This window comes from Hyla sarda, chromosome 9 (genome assembly GCF_029499605.1).
Source record: "Hyla sarda isolate aHylSar1 chromosome 9, aHylSar1.hap1, whole genome shotgun sequence".
NCBI classification, from domain to species: domain Eukaryota; kingdom Metazoa; phylum Chordata; class Amphibia; order Anura; family Hylidae; genus Hyla; species Hyla sarda.
Window position 1 is genome coordinate 168,185,087 of NC_079197.1, and position 16,721 is coordinate 168,201,807.

General features: G+C 38.7%; 1 protein-coding gene across 4 annotated transcripts in view; it reads left to right on the top strand.

Annotated features, from left to right (window-relative positions):
* The window catches only part of SKIC2 (SKI2 subunit of superkiller complex), a 108,632-nt gene that overhangs the window by 37,199 nt on the left and 54,712 nt on the right, over positions 1–16,721 (top strand). For all 4 annotated transcript variants that reach the window (XM_056540925.1, XM_056540927.1, XM_056540926.1 and 1 more), the window contains 3 exons: positions 4,365–4,418; positions 4,861–5,036; positions 6,284–6,418. In XM_056540925.1, coding sequence (XP_056396900.1) covers positions 4,365–4,418; positions 4,861–5,036; positions 6,284–6,418 — 365 coding nt within the window. The remainder of the gene's footprint in view (positions 1–4,364; positions 4,419–4,860; positions 5,037–6,283; positions 6,419–16,721) is intronic.

Sequence of the window (16,721 nt, forward strand, 5' to 3'; positions counted from 1 at the left end):
CACGTCTCACGGTGCCCGTGCGGATTTCTCCTTCAGCCAATTCCTCCCTCTCAGCCGTGGCCTGCTTGGACTCTGGTGCCTCTGGGAATTTCATTTTGGAGTCTTTGGTGAATAAGTTCTGCATCCCGGTGACTCGTCTCGTCAAGCCGCTCTACATTTCCGCGGTCAACGGAGTTAGATTGGATTGCACCGTGCGTTACCGCACAAAACCCCTCTTAATGTGCATTGGACCCCACCACGAAAGGATTGAATTTTTCGTCCTCCCCAACTGCACCTCTGAGGTCCTTCTCGGTCTGCCATGGCTCCAGCTTCATTCTCCCACCCTTGACTGGACCACCGGGGAGATCAAGAACTGGGACTCTGCTTGCCACAAGAAATGCCTCTCCCCCCCTCCCAGTCCCGTCAGGCAAGCCTCAGTGCCTCCTCATGGCCCCCGTCCTGGTGTCACCCTGCCCCGTGCCAAGCTTCACCCTCTGCCCTCCCTCCCCATTCCCACTCCTGCTGTACTGTCTGCCGTTGAGGAAACCCTCCATTCTTTCCCGGTGTCCTCGTCCCAGGTAAAGCAGTTGTCGGACAAAAAAAGGGGGAGACCTAAGGGGGGGGGGTACTGTTACGCCGAGCGCTCCGGTCCCTGCTCCTCCCCGGATCGCTCACGGCGTCTCTCTCCCTGCAGCGCCCCGGTCGGTCCCGCTGACCGGGAGCGCTGCACTGATATGGCCGTCGGGGATGCGATTCGCACAGCGGGACGCGCCCGCTCGCAAATCGCATCCCAAGTCACTTACCCGTCCCGGTCCCCTGCTGTCATGTGCTGGCGCGCGCGGCTCCGCTCTCTAGGGCGCGCGCGCGCCAGCTCTCTGAGACTTAAAGGGCCAGTGCACCAATGATTGGTGCCTGGCCCAATTAGCTTAATTGGCTTCCACCTGCTCCCTGGCTATATCACATCACTTCCCCTGCACTCCCTTGCCGGATCTTGTTGCCTTGTGCCAGTGAAAGCGTTTAGTGTTGTCCAAAGCCTGTGTTACCTGAACTCCTGCTATCCATCTTGACTACGAACCTTGCCGCCTGCCCCGACCTTCTGCTACGTCTGACCTTGCCTCTGCCTAGTCCTTCTGTCCCACGCCTTCTCAGCAGTCAGCAAGGTTGAGCCGTTGCTAGTGGATACGACCTGGTTGCTACTGCCGCAGCAAGACCATCCCGCTTTGCGGCGGGCTCTGGTGAACACCAGTAGCCTCTTAGAACCGGTCCACCAGCACGGTCCACGCCAATCCCTCGCTGACACAGAGGATCCACTACCTGTAAGCCGAATCGTGACATCGGCTACCTCCAGTCGTGACGAGAAGCTCGAGTTTCCTCCTCAGACCCTGATACAGGCTGTACATATTCAGGGACCTGAGGCTCGAGAGCTAGCGGAAGAACCCCACTTCTTGAATATCTCCCACCACTCTGACTTACCACTACATAGGCCCAGTAAAGGTACCTGACTCTGAAGAAAATCCTCAAAGGACTGTCTTACCTCTGCTTCCTCCAGGAGGGACGAATTCAGCTTCCAATAACCTTTACCCATCCTGGGGGTCTCTTAAACATTCAAGGAAAACAAAATCATACAGTGATCGGAGAACTCCACCTCAACCACAGACACTGCGGAAGAGACGGCTTCCTCCTCTTGGCGAGCTTCCCTAACTATATTATTAAGGGCCACACAGTCATAAGTCAGCTGATTATTGTAACCTCTCCTATCTTGGGACCTCGTGACCTCTGAGGAAGGTGCCTCAACAGGACAGGGCCCAGTGAACCCCCCCCCCCCCCCCCCCCCCCCAGAGCGTCTTTCTCCCCAGGCACCTCGCCCTCACCTTCGCCCTCCAAGGAGGGGGAGGAGGTAGTATCAAGAACGAGGTAGCGGTTTGACAGGTCAGTCAGAGGGCAGTCAGGCTTCCGTGGACCTTGCCCGTAGTACAAGGAACAGAGGGCTCTGACCTCTTCTTTCTCCCTTTACTTTTGCCCTTGTCTTTCTTTTTGGGCCTCTCCCCACTCTCCTCATCTACACCTTCATAGTGGGAGGAATCGGAAGGGTCTGCCATATTGTCTTCCTCTCTGCGTAGCCTCCTGATCTCCTCATCCAGCACATTCTCCTCCAGGGCTTTAGCGGTCACAGTGCCAGCTTTGGAAGCAGGGGCCGGAGCTACCCTGCCACCTGGGCACTCTCCTGCTCCCTACTCCTACGATTTTCCTCCTGCCTTAGTTTGGCGGGGCCCTTTTTCCTCCTCGCTAGCCCTGTTGCGTCCCCATCCCTGCCTGTACCCTCCTCAGCCGAGGCAACTTCACAGCTCTTCCCGGCCGGAGCGGCCACCGCACAGACAAAGGCGCTCGGAGAATGGCTGAAAGGGTGCCCGAGGACACCACACAGATGACACCAGATCTGTCTACAGGATGTGGCCAGATGACCCACCCCACAAAGCAGAGACCTGCACAGTACAGGCTGCATTAAATGGGTGGGGCTGCCACACCTGTGACAGACCTTAGGCTGCCCCTGGTAGAAGACCTGGATCCTATCACGTCCAAGGAAAGCAGCTGACGGAATGTGGGCAACGGTACTCCCTGAACTCTTGAGTTTGACTGAAAACGTCCAGGCCCCGGACCAGATCCCGTGCTCATCCAAGTTCTTCTTGGGCATGTCCGTCACATCCCCATACTGTCTGAGCCAAGTCGTGATGTCATAACAAGAAAGCAACTCATTACGGGTCAAAATGGTCATTTTCTTGATAGAGTTCTGACGGGAAATCTCCTTTACGCTGAAATCCCGCCAGCCGGGCTTGTTCTTCGCCACTTCGTAGTTTGACCAGAAGAGTTCGAGACCCACTGGCCGAACGAAACTGACATCAAACTCGGACAAACCGTACGGGTGAATCAGGGCAAAGATCTCTCTCTACCTGAATTCCATCTGGAAGGAGGAGCTCAACCACTTTAGCGCGAAGTGGGCATGCATCCTCGCCCCTCCAAATCAGACGGATCACATTCCTACGATTATTGTCCTGCCCGGTTGTCGGGAGGGACCAGACCACCTCCCCATTCCGCTCTTGGAAAGGCCCCAAACCATGCCTCTCTATCCAGAAAGACAGGTAGACCTCACCCCTTCCCTCTATCTGGATCGACCTGTCGCCCCTACGCAGAGCCTCCAGGAGGCGCTGTTGCAAATGGCCTCCAGAGCCGGACAGTGATGGAAGGGGGGGGGGGGGGGGAGTTTGGCAGCCGGACCAGATCCAGACCCAGAACCACTTATGCCACCATTCACACCACTACTCTCATCATCTTTATTTCCATCTCCATCCATACTAGACTTCTCATTCATACCACTACCACTCCCACATACACTCCTCTCATTCACAACGCTACTACACCCATTTTTCCCACATCTTGCACTCTTGTTCTGACCAATAGATTCTGCGCTGGCTGGGACTAGTAGTACAGCTGGCTTCAGTAAAGTCTTTTGTGCTGGCTTAGCTGCTGGGGTCGACGCTGATGGCTTCTCCTTCATGGCTGATGTTACTTCCTGAGTCTGGGGCTGCCCCACTGGACACTCGACTCTTGGGTCCTCTTTCAGCCCACAACTCCAAGCTTTTTCTCCTCGCCTTCCTTTCACCACTGGATCTCTGGCTGGCACCTGTCTTCTCGGAAGCAGAGCCTGCATTGCTGCAGACTCTGCTAGATCTTCTCCCTCTGGCCAGAATAATGGCTGTCGCTGTTTGCTTTCCACCCCCCTCCAGCCTGGAAGAAAGGGAAGTGGAGACCCGGGACTCCCTGGACTCCATACAGGAAGGCCCTTCCCAGGAGGCTGCCACACTTCTGGGAAAGGCTGATGGAATACCTGCTTCTCCGGCTGGAAGTCTGCAGAGCTCACGGAGACACACTCGTACGAACTGCACACAATGAACTGCTCTGGGCTGTGTGTAGCAGAGTGAGGGAGGAAGTTCTCCCCTGTATGACTTGAGATGATGTCACGCCTGCTGGGAAACACCCCTTCTTAGTCTGAATCTGACTGAGAATGAGCAGGAAATACAGAGCAATATCAAGGTGGAAAACTAAAAATTATAAAAATAAAGGTGGTTTATCATGATGGGGAAGTGGGAGGATTATAAAATTTCACAACTCCCTAATATAATTTTATTGGCCATAGTACAGAGATATTTCATATCAGCTGTGCAGTTTCCCTTGTAAGCTGTGACGTCACATCACAGGCTCTGAAAGCAAGTCTGCTCCTTCCTTGCACCCTGTCAACCCGGGACGTGACCAGTGATGTGAAGTGTACACGCCAGTATAAGGAAAAGTTAAAAAATTTTTGCTGACTGTACATCTCTTTCCTATAACAGATCTTCTAAGCGTTCCTCCTGGGTGGACCCATGGGATGAACTTCAAGCAGTCAGGTAACCATCACATCACTGTTACAATACAATGACACACTGAGAACGTGCATGTGGAGCCCTTTTTATGGATCAGTGTTTTCCAACCAGTGTTCATCCAGCTGTTGCAAAACTACAACTCTCAGCATGCCAGGACAGCCTTTGGCTGTCCTGGCATGCTGGGGGTTGTAGTTTTGCAACAGCTGGAGGCACACTGGTTGGGAAACACTGCCATAGATGGTCATTAAGCCTTTTTTGAAGTTATATCTTGTTTTGGGAAAGCTGGGTGAAAACCAGTATATAGGTGTCATTTCTTGTATAGCGAGTGTAAAATAATTTGGATATTGCTGTAATAGTCCTATAAGATGTTCCAATTGCAATTAAGGTGCAATTTAAGATGAAAGCTCTAAAATCTCCTCAATAAAAGTATTTGATAAGATGCCTCGCAACCTGCTTCTCTGGACAGATGGGTCACAGCCTCTGGGGATCCTTCCCTTTGCCAGCCTGCTGGGATCTCTGGAAGATTTCACATTGGGCGACTCAAGTGGGGACGAAGATGATGGAAAAGCCAAAGAGAAAGATAAGGGAACAAAGACAGAAAGTCTCCCCAGGACCAACAGCCTGGAAGACCTGGGAGTGGAGGTAAGAAGAGAAGTGTATGCGCCCCATCACCTGATCTGTTCTAACACATCACTGATAGAAAGATAGATAGATATGAGATTGATAGATAGATAGTAAGATATGAGATGGATAGATAGATATGAGATAGATAGATAGATATGAAATAGATAGATAGATAGATGGATAGATATGAGATAGATAGATAGATAGATACGAGATAGATAGATATGAGATAGATAGATAGATATGAGATAGATAGATATGAGATAGATAGATAGATAGATACGAGATAGATAGATACGAGATAGATAGATAGGAGATAGATAGATAGGAGATAGATAGATAGGAGATAGATAGATAGGAGATAGATAGATAGGAGACAGATAGATAGATAGATAGATAGATAGGAGATAGATAGATAGATAGATACGAGATAGATATGAAATAGATATGAGATAGATATGAGATAGATAGATATGAGATAGATTGACTAATTGATATGAGATAGATAGATAGATAGATAGATAGATAGATAAACTTCACAGGAGAGCAGCATAACCACTATAATTGTCTGGGTGCAGGCTGTTGGAGTCTGGGTTAGAGTCCCTCCAGGATACAAAGAACCAAAAAATCAGCAGCACTCCATTCCTTCAGATGGATCAGTGCATGGCTTTATTCATCTTGTGTTACAAGCAGCTACATTTTTACTGTCTCACACAGTTAGACAGGTGTGTAAGAAAGCCAAAATATAGCTGCTTGTAAAGCAAGAGGAATAAAGCCATGCACTGATCCATCTGAAGGAATGGAGTGCTGCTGATTTTTTGGTTCTAGATAGATGGATATGAGATGGATAGGTAGATAGATAGATAGATGCTAGATATATATATATATATATATATATATGAGATAGATAGATATGAGATAGATAGATGGATATGAGATAGATAGACATGAGATGGATGAAAAAATAGATGGATAAATTGAGATTAGATGGAAAGATAGATACAAGATAAACAGGTATGGAATAGATAAAAAGTTGGCTACAAGTTAGATACTTCATAGATAGATATGAGATAGATGGATGGACAGATAGAATAGTACTCTCCCCGTATAGTTATGTCTTTCCTTGGATAGATAGAATAGTAGCTACAAGATGGATAAAAAGATAATGGAGGGATGAATAGATACAAAGGATATAGATAGACTGATTATTGTATGGGCTTTACTGTCTTTTACCAGTTTTTTACCATTCCTCATCTCTCCCATAGACGGTCTCTAACACGGCGGCTCCTCCACCAGCCTCCCCTGCAGCAGATCCCCCCCAGGAGCAGTGGGCCGTTCCCCTGAACAGTCATTCCCCTGTGGAGGATTTCTATAAGCGTATCCCAGATCTGGCCTTTAAGGTATATATCTTCTGTATATTGTAGTGTAGGTCATGTCTATAGATCTGTATATTGTAGTGTAGGTCATGTCTATAGATCTGTATATTGTAGTGATGGTCATGTCTATAGATCTGTATATTGTAGTGTAGATCATGTCTATAGATCTGTATATTGTAGTGTAGGTCATGTCTATAGATCTGTATATTGTAGTGTAGATCATGTCTATAGATCTGTATATTGTAGTGTAGATCATGTCTATAGATCTGTATATTGTAGTGTAGGTCATGTCTATAGATCTGTATATTGTAGTGATGGTCATGTCTATAGATCTGTATATTGTAGTGTAGATCATGTCTATAGATCTGTATATTGTAGTGTAGATCATGTCTATAGATCTGTATATTGTAGTGTAGATCATGTCTATAGATCTGTATATTGTAGTGTAGATCATGTCTATAGATCTGTATATTGTAGTGTAGGTCATGTCTATAGATCTGTATATTGTAGTGTAGATCATGTCTATAGATCTGTATATTGTAGTGTAGGTCATGTCTATAGATCTGTATATTGTAGTGTAGGTCATGTCTATAGATCTGTATATTGTAGTGTAGATCATGTCTATAGATCTGTATATTGTAGTGTAGGTCATGTCTATAGATCTGTATATTGTAGTGTAGGTCATGTCTATAGATCTGTATATTGTAGTGTAGATCATGTCTATAGATCTGTATATTGTAGTGTAGATCATGTCTATAGATCTGTATATTGTAGTGTAGGTTATGTCTATAGATCTGTATATTGTAGTGTAGATCATGTCTATAGATCTGTATATTGTAGTGATGGTCATGTCTATAGATCTGTATATTGTAGTGTAGATCATGTCTATAGATCTGTATATTGTAGTGATGGTCATGTCTATAGATCTGTATATTGTAGTGTAGATCATGTCTATAGATCTGTATATTGTAGTGTAGATCTGTATATTGTAGTGTAGATCACGTCTATAGATCTGTATATTGTAGTGATGGTCATGTCTATAGATCTGTATATTGTAGTGATGATCATGTCTATAGATCTGTATATTGTAGTGTAGGTCATGTCTATAGATCTGTATATTGTAGTGTAGATCATGTCTATAGATCTGTATATTGTAGTGTAGATCATGTCTATAGATCTGTATATTGTAGTGTAGATCATGTCTATAGATCTGTATATTGTAGTGTAGGTCATGTCTATAGATCTGTATATTGTAGTGTAGGTCATGTCTATAGATCTGTATATTGTAGTGATGGTCATGTCTATAGATCTGTATATTGTAGTGATGGTCATGTCTATAGATCTGTATATTGTAGTGTAGGTCATGTCTATAGATCTGTATATTGTAGTGTAGATCATGTCTATAGATCTGTATATTGTAGTGTAGATCATGTCTATAGATCTGTATATTGTAGTGTAGATCTGTATATTGTAGTGTAGATCATGTCTATAGATCTGTATAATGTAGTGAGGGTCATGTCTATAGATCTGTATATTGTAGTGATGATCATGTCTATAGATCTGTATATTGTAGTGTAGATCATGTCTATAGATCTGTATATTGTAGTGTAGATCATGTCTATAGATCTGTATATTGTAGTGTAGATCATGTCTATAGATCTGTATATTGTAGTGTAGATCACGTCTATAGATCTGTATATTGTAGTGTAGGTCATGTCTATAGATCTGTATATTGTAGTGTAGATCACGTCTATAGATCTGTATATTGTAGTGATGGTCATGTCTATAGATCTGTATATTGTAGTGTAGATCATGTCTATAGATCTGTATATTGTAGTGTAGATCATGTCTATAGATCTGTATATTGTAGTGTAGATCATGTCTATAGATCTGTATATTGTAGTGTAGATCATGTCTATAGATCTGTATATTGTAGTGTAGATCATGTCTATAGATCTGTATATTGTAGTGTAGATCATGTCTATAGATCTGTATATTGTAGTGTAGGTCATGTCTATAGATCTGTATATTGTAGTGTAGATCATGTCTATAGATCTGTATATTGTAGTGTAGATCATGTCTATAGATCTGTATATTGTAGTGTAGATCATGTCTATAGATCTGTATATTGTAGTGTAGATCACGTCTATAGATCTGTATATTGTAGTGATGGTCATGTCTATAGATCTGTATATTGTAGTGTAGATCATGTCTATAGATCTGTATATTGTAGTGTAGGTCATGTCTATAGATCTGTATATTGTAGTGTAGATCATGTCTATAGATCTGTATATTGTAGTGTAGATCATGTCTATAGATCTGTATATTGTAGTGTAGATCATGTCTATAGATCTGTATATTGTAGTATAGATCATGTCTATAGATCTGTATATTGTAGTGTAGATCATGTCTATAGATCTGTATATTGTAGTGTAGGTCATGTCTATAGATCTGTATATTGTAGTGTAGGTCATGTCTATAGATCTGTATATTGTAGTGTAGGTCATGTCTATAGATCTGTATATTGTAGTGTAGGTCACGTCTATAGATCTGTATATTGTAGTGTAGATCATGTCTATAGATCTGTATATTGTAGTGATGATCATGTCTATCGATCTGTATATTGTAGTGTAGGTCATGTCTATAGATCTGTATATTGTAGTGTAGGTCATGTCTATTGATCTGTATATTGTAGTGTAGGTCATGTCTATAGATCTGTATATTGTAGTGTAGGTCATGTCTATAGATCTGTATATTGTAGTGTAGGTCATGTCTATAGATCTGTATATTGTAGTGTAGATCATGTCTATAGATCTGTATATTGTAGTGTAGGTCATGTCTATAGATCTGTATAATGTAGTGTAGGTCATGTTTATAGATCTGTATATTGTAGTGTAGATCGTCTATAGATCTGTATATTGTAGTGTAGGTCATGTCTATAGATCTGTATATTGTAGTGTAGATCATGTCTATAGATCTGTATATTGTAGTGATGGTCATGTCTATAGATCTGTATATTGTAGTGTAGATCATGTCTATAGATCTGTATATTGTAGTGTAGGTCATGTCTATAGATCTGTATATTGTAGTGATGGTCATGTCTATAGATCTGTATATTGTAGTGTAGGTCATGTCTATAGATCTGTATATTGTAGTGTAGATCATGTCTATAGATCTGTATATTGTAGTGATGGTCATGTCTATAGATCTGTATATTGTAGTGTAGGTCATGTCTATAGATCTGTATATTGTAGTGTAGATCATGTCTATAGATCTGTATATTGTAGTGATGGTCATGTCTATAGATCTGTATATTGTAGTGTAGATCATGTCTATAGATCTGTATATTGTAGTGTAGGTCATGTCTATAGATCTGTATATTGTAGTGTAGATCACGTCTATAGATCTGTATATTGTAGTGATGGTCATGTCTATAGATCTGTATATTGTAGTGTAGATCATGTCTATAGATCTGTATAATGTAGTGAGGGTCATGTCTATAGATCTGTATATTGTAGTGATGATCATGTCTATAGATCTGTATATTGTAGTGTAGGTCATGTCTATAGATCTGTATATTGTAGTGTAGGTCATGTCTATAGATCTGTATATTGTAGTGTAGATCATGTCTATAGATCTGTATATTGTAGTGTAGGTCATGTCTATAGATCTGTATATTGTAGTGTAGATCATGTCTATAGATCTGTATATTGTAGTGTAGGTCATGTCTATAGATCTGTATATTGTAGTGTAGGTCATGTCTATAGATCTGTATATTGTAGTGTAGATCATGTCTATAGATCTGTATATTGTAGTGTAGGTCATGTCTATAGATCTGTATATTGTAGTGTAGGTCATGTCTATAGATCTGTATATTGTAGTGTAGATCATGTCTATAGATCTGTATATTGTAGTGTAGGTCATGTCTATAGATCTGTATATTGTAGTGTAGATCACGTCTATAGATCTTGATCTGTATATTGTAGTGATGGTCATGTCTATAGATCTGTATATTGTAGTGTAGATCATGTCTATAGATCTGTATATTGTAGTGTAGGTCATGTCTATAGATCTGTATATTGTAGTGTAGATCACGTCTATAGATCTGTATATTGTAGTGTAGATCATGTCTATAGATCTGTATATTGTAGTGTAGATCATGTCTATAGATCTGTATATTGTAGTGTAGGTCATGTCTATAGATCTGTATATTGTAGTGTAGATCATGTCTATAGATCTGTATATTGTAGTGATGGTCATGTCTATAGATCTGTATATTGTAGTGTAGGTCATGTCTATAGATCTGTATATTGTAGTGTAGGTCATGTCTATAGATCTGTATATTGTAGTGTAGATCATATCTATAGATCTGTATATTGTAGTGTAGATCATGTCTATAGATCTGTATATTGTAGTGTAGATCATGTCTATAGATCTGTATATTGTAGTGTAGGTCATGTCTATAGATCTGTATATTGTAGTGTAGGTCATGTCTATAGATCTGTATATTGTAGTGATGGTCATGTCTATAGATCTGTATATTGTAGTGTAGGTCATGTCTATAGATCTGTATATTGTAGTGTAGATCATGTCTATAGATCTGTATATTGTAGTGTAGATCATGTCTATAGATCTGTATATTGTAGTGTAGGTCATGTCTATAGATCTGTATATTGTAGTGTAGGTCATGTCTATAGATCTGTATATTGTAGTGTAGATCATGTCTATAGATCTGTATATTGTAGTGTAGATCATGTCTATAGATCTGTATATTGTAGTGTAGGTCATGTCTATAGATCTGTATATTGTAGTGTAGGTCATGTCTATAGATCTGTATATTGTAGTGTAGATCATGTCTATAGATCTGTATATTGTAGTGTAGGTCATGTCTATAGATCTGTATATTGTAGTGTAGATCATGTCTATAGATCTGTATATTGTAGTGTAGATCATGTCTATAGATCTGTATATTGTAGTGATGGTCATGTCTATAGATCTGTATATTGTAGTGATGGTCATGTCTATAGATCTGTATATTGTAGTGTAGGTCATGTCTATAGATCTGTATATTGTAGTGTAGATCATGTCTATAGATCTGTATATTGTAGTGTAGATCATGTCTATAGATCTGTATATTGTAGTGTAGGTCATGTCTATAGATCTGTATATTGTAGTGATGGTCATGTCTATAGATCTGTATATTGTAGTGATGGTCATGTCTATAGATCTGTATATTGTAGTGTAGATCATGTCTATAGATCTGTATATTGTAGTGATGGTCATGTCTATAGATCTGTATATTGTAGTGTAGATCATGTCTATAGATCTGTATATTGTAGTGATGGTCATGTCTATAGATCTGTATATTGTAGTGTAGATCATGTCTATAGATCTGTATATTGTAGTGATGGTCATGTCTATAGATCTGTATATTGTAGTGTAGGTCATGTCTATAGATCTGTATATTGTAGTGTAGATCATGTCTATAGATCTGTATATTGTAGTGTAGATCATGTCTATAGATCTGTATATTGTAGTGTAGATCATGTCTATAGATCTGTATATTGTAGTGTAGATCTGTATATTGTAGTGTAGATCATGTCTATAGATCTGTATATTGTAGTGTAGATCATGTCTATAGATCTGTATATTGTAGTGTAGATCATGTCTATAGATCTGTATATTGTAGTGATGGTCATGTCTATAGATCTGTATATTGTAGTGTAGATCATGTCTATAGATCTGTATATTGTAGTGTAGATCATGTCTATAGATCTGTATATTGTAGTGTAGGTTATGTCTATAGATCTGTATATTGTAGTGTAGATCATGTCTATAGATCTGTATATTGTAGTGTAGGTCATGTCTATAGATCTGTATATTGTAGTGTAGGTTATGTCTATAGATCTGTATATTGTAGTGTAGATCATGTCTATAGATCTGTATATTGTAGTGTAGGTCATGTCTATAGATCTGTATATTGTAGTGTAGGTCATGTCTATAGATCTGTATATTGTAGTGTAGGTCACGTCTATAGATCTGTATATTGTAGTGTAGGTCATGTCTATAGATCTGTATATTGTAGTGTAGGTCATGTCTATAGATCTGTATATTGTAGTGTAGGTTATGTCTATAGATCTGTATATTGTAGTGTAGATCATGTCTATAGATCTGTATATTGTAGTGTAGGTCATGTCTATAGATCTGTATATTGTAGTGTAGGTCATGTCTATAGATCTGTATATTGTAGTGTAGGTCATGTCTATAGATCTGTATATTGTAGTGTAGGTCATGTCTATAGATCTGTATATTGTAGTGTAGATCATGTCTATAGATCTGTATATTGTAGTGTAGATCATGTCTATAGATCTGTATATTGTAGTGTAGATCATGTCTATAGATCTGTATATTGTAGTGTAGGTCATGTCTATAGATCTGTATATTGTAGTGTAGATCATGTCTATAGATCTGTATATTGTAGTGTAGGTCATGTCTATAGATCTGTATATTGTAGTGTAGATCATGTCTATAGATCTGTATATTGTAGTGTAGGTCATGTCTATAGATCTGTATATTGTAGTGATGGTCATGTCTATAGATCTGTATATTGTAGTATAGATCATGTCTATAGATCTGTATATTGTAGTGTAGGTCATGTCTATAGATCTGTATATTGTAGTGTAGGTCATGTCTATAGATCTGTATATTGTAGTGATGGTCATGTCTATAGATCTGTATATTGTAGTGATGGTCATGTCTATAGATCTGTATATTGTAGTGTAGATCATGTCTATAGATCTGTATATTGTAGTGATGGTCATGTCTATAGATCTGTATATTGTAGTGTAGATCATGTCTATAGATCTGTATATTGTAGTGATGGTCATGTCTATAGATCTGTATATTGTAGTGTAGATCATGTCTATAGATCTGTATATTGTAGTGATGGTCATGTCTATAGATCTGTATATTGTAGTGTAGGTCATGTCTATAGATCTGTATATTGTAGTGTAGATCATGTCTATAGATCTGTATATTGTAGTGTAGATCATGTCTATAGATCTGTATATTGTAGTGTAGATCATGTCTATAGATCTGTATATTGTAGTGTAGATCTGTATATTGTAGTGTAGATCATGTCTATAGATCTGTATATTGTAGTGTAGATCATGTCTATAGATCTGTATAATGTAGTGTAGGGTCATGTCTATAGATCTGTATATTGTAGTGATGATCATGTCTATAGATCTGTATATTGTAGTGTAGGTCATGTCTATAGATCTGTATATTGTAGTGTAGGTCATGTCTATAGATCTGTATATTGTAGTGTAGATCATGTCTATAGATCTGTATATTGTAGTGTAGATCATGTCTATAGATCTGTATATTGTAGTGTAGATCATGTCTATAGATCTGTATATTGTAGTGTAGGTCATGTCTATAGATCTGTATATTGTAGTGTAGGTCATGTCTATAGATCTGTATATTGTAGTGTAGATCATGTCTATAGATCTGTATATTGTAGTGTAGGTCATGTCTATAGATCTGTATATTGTAGTGTAGATCATGTCTATAGATCTGTATATTGTAGTGTAGATCATGTCTATAGATCTGTATATTGTAGTGTAGGTCATGTCTATAGATCTGTATATTGTAGTGTAGATCATGTCTATAGATCTGTATATTGTAGTGTAGGTCATGTCTATAGATCTGTATATTGTAGTGTAGGTCATGTCTATAGATCTGTATATTGTAGTGTAGGTCATGTCTATAGATCTGTATATTGTAGTGTAGGTCATGTCTATAGATCTGTATATTGTAGTGTAGGTCATGTCTATAGATCTGTATATTGTAGTGTAGGTCATGTCTATAGATCTGTATATTGTAGTGTAGGTCATGTCTATAGATCTGTATATTGTAGTGTAGATCATGTCTATAGATCTGTATATTGTAGTGTAGGTCATGTCTATAGATCTGTATATTGTAGTGTAGGTCATGTCTATAGATCTGTATATTGTAGTTTAGATCATGTCTATAGATCTGTATATTGTAGTGTAGGTCATGTCTATAGATCTGTATATTGTAGTGATGGTCATGTCTATAGATCTGTATATTGTAGTGTAGGTCATGTCTATAGATCTGTATATTGTAGTGTAGGTCATGTCTATAGATCTGTATATTGTAGTGTAGGTCATGTCTATAGATCTGTATATTGTAGTGTAGATCATGTCTATAGATCTGTATATTGTAGTGTAGATCATGTCTATAGATCTGTATATTGTAGTGTAGGTCATGTCTATAGATCTGTATATTGTAGTGTAGGTCATGTCTATAGATCTGTATATTGTAGTGTAGATCATGTCTATAGATCTGTATATTGTAGTGTAGATAATGTCTATAGATCTGTATATTGTAGTGTAGGTCATGTCTATAGATCTGTATATTGTAGTGTAGGTCATGTCTATAGATCTGTATATTGTAGTGTAGATCATGTCTATAGATCTGTATATTGTAGTGTAGGTCATGTCTATAGATCTGTATATTGTAGTGTAGATCATGTCTATAGATCTGTATATTGTAGTGTAGGTCATGTCTATAGATCTGTATATTGTAGTGTAGGTCATGTCTATAGATCTGTATATTGTAGTGTAGATCATGTCTATAGATCTGTATATTGTAGTGTAGATAATGTCTATAGATCTGTATATTGTAGTGTAGGTCATGTCTATAGATCTGTATATTGTAGTGTAGATCATGTCTATAGATCTGTATATTGTAGTGTAGGTCACGTCTATAGATCTGTATATTGTAGTGTAGGTCACGTCTATAGATCTGTATATTGTAGTGTAGATCATGTCTATAGATCTGTATATTGTAGTGTAGATCATGTCTATAGATCTGTATATTGTAGTGATGATCATGTCTATAGATCTGTATATTGTAGTGTAGATCATGTCTATAGATCTGTATATTGTAGTGTAGATCATGTCTATAGATCTGTATATTGTAGTGTAGATCATGTCTATAGATCTGTATATTGTAGTGTAGGTCATGTCTATAGATCTGTATATTGTAGTGTAGGTCATGTCTATAGATCTGTATATTGTAGTTTAGATCATGTCTATAGATCTGTATATTGTAGTGTAGGTCATGTCTATAGATCTGTATATTGTAGTGATGGTCATGTCTATAGATCTGTATATTGTAGTGTAGGTCATGTCTATAGATCTGTATATTGTAGTGATGGTCATGTCTATAGATCTGTATATTGTAGTGTAGGTCATGTCTATAGATCTGTATATTGTAGTGTAGATCATGTCTATAGATCTGTATATTGTAGTGTAGATCATGTCTATAGATCTGTATATTGTAGTGTAGGTCATGTCTATAGATCTGTATATTGTAGTGTAGGTCATGTCTATAGATCTGTATATTGTAGTGTAGATCATGTCTATAGATCTGTATATTGTAGTGTAGATCATGTCTATAGATCTGTATATTGTAGTGTAGGTCATGTCTATAGATCTGTATATTGTAGTGTAGGTCATGTCTATAGATCTGTATATTGTAGTGTAGATCATGTCTATAGATCTGTATATTGTAGTGTAGGTCATGTCTATAGATCTGTATATTGTAGTGTAGATCATGTCTATAGATCTGTATATTGTAGTGTAGGTCATGTCTATAGATCTGTATATTGTAGTGTAGGTCATGTCTATAGATCTGTATATTGTAGTGTAGATCATGTCTATAGATCTGTATATTGTAGTGTAGATAATGTCTATAGATCTGTATATTGTAGTGTAGGTCATGTCTATAGATCTGTATATTGTAGTGTAGATCATGTCTATAGATCTGTATATTGTAGTGTAGGTCATGTCTTTAGATCTGTTATTGTATTGTTTATGTTATAGATCTGTATATTGTAGTGTAGGTCATGTCTATAGATCTGTATATTGTAGTGTAGATCATGTCTATAGATCTGTATATTGTAGTGTAGATCATGTCTATAGATCTGTATATTGTAGTGATGATCATGTCTATAGATCTGTATATTGTAGTGTAGATCATGTCTATAGATCTGTATATTGTAGTGTAGATCATGTCTATAGATCTGTATATTGTAGTGTAGGTCATGTCTATAGATCTGTATATTGTAGTGTAGATCATGTCTATAGATCTGTATATTGTAGTGTAGATCATGTCTATAGATCTGTATATTGTAGTGTAGATCATGTCTATAGATCTGTATATTGTAGTGATGGTCATGTCTATAGATCTGTATATTGTAGTGTAGATCATGTCTATAGATCTGTATATTGTAGTG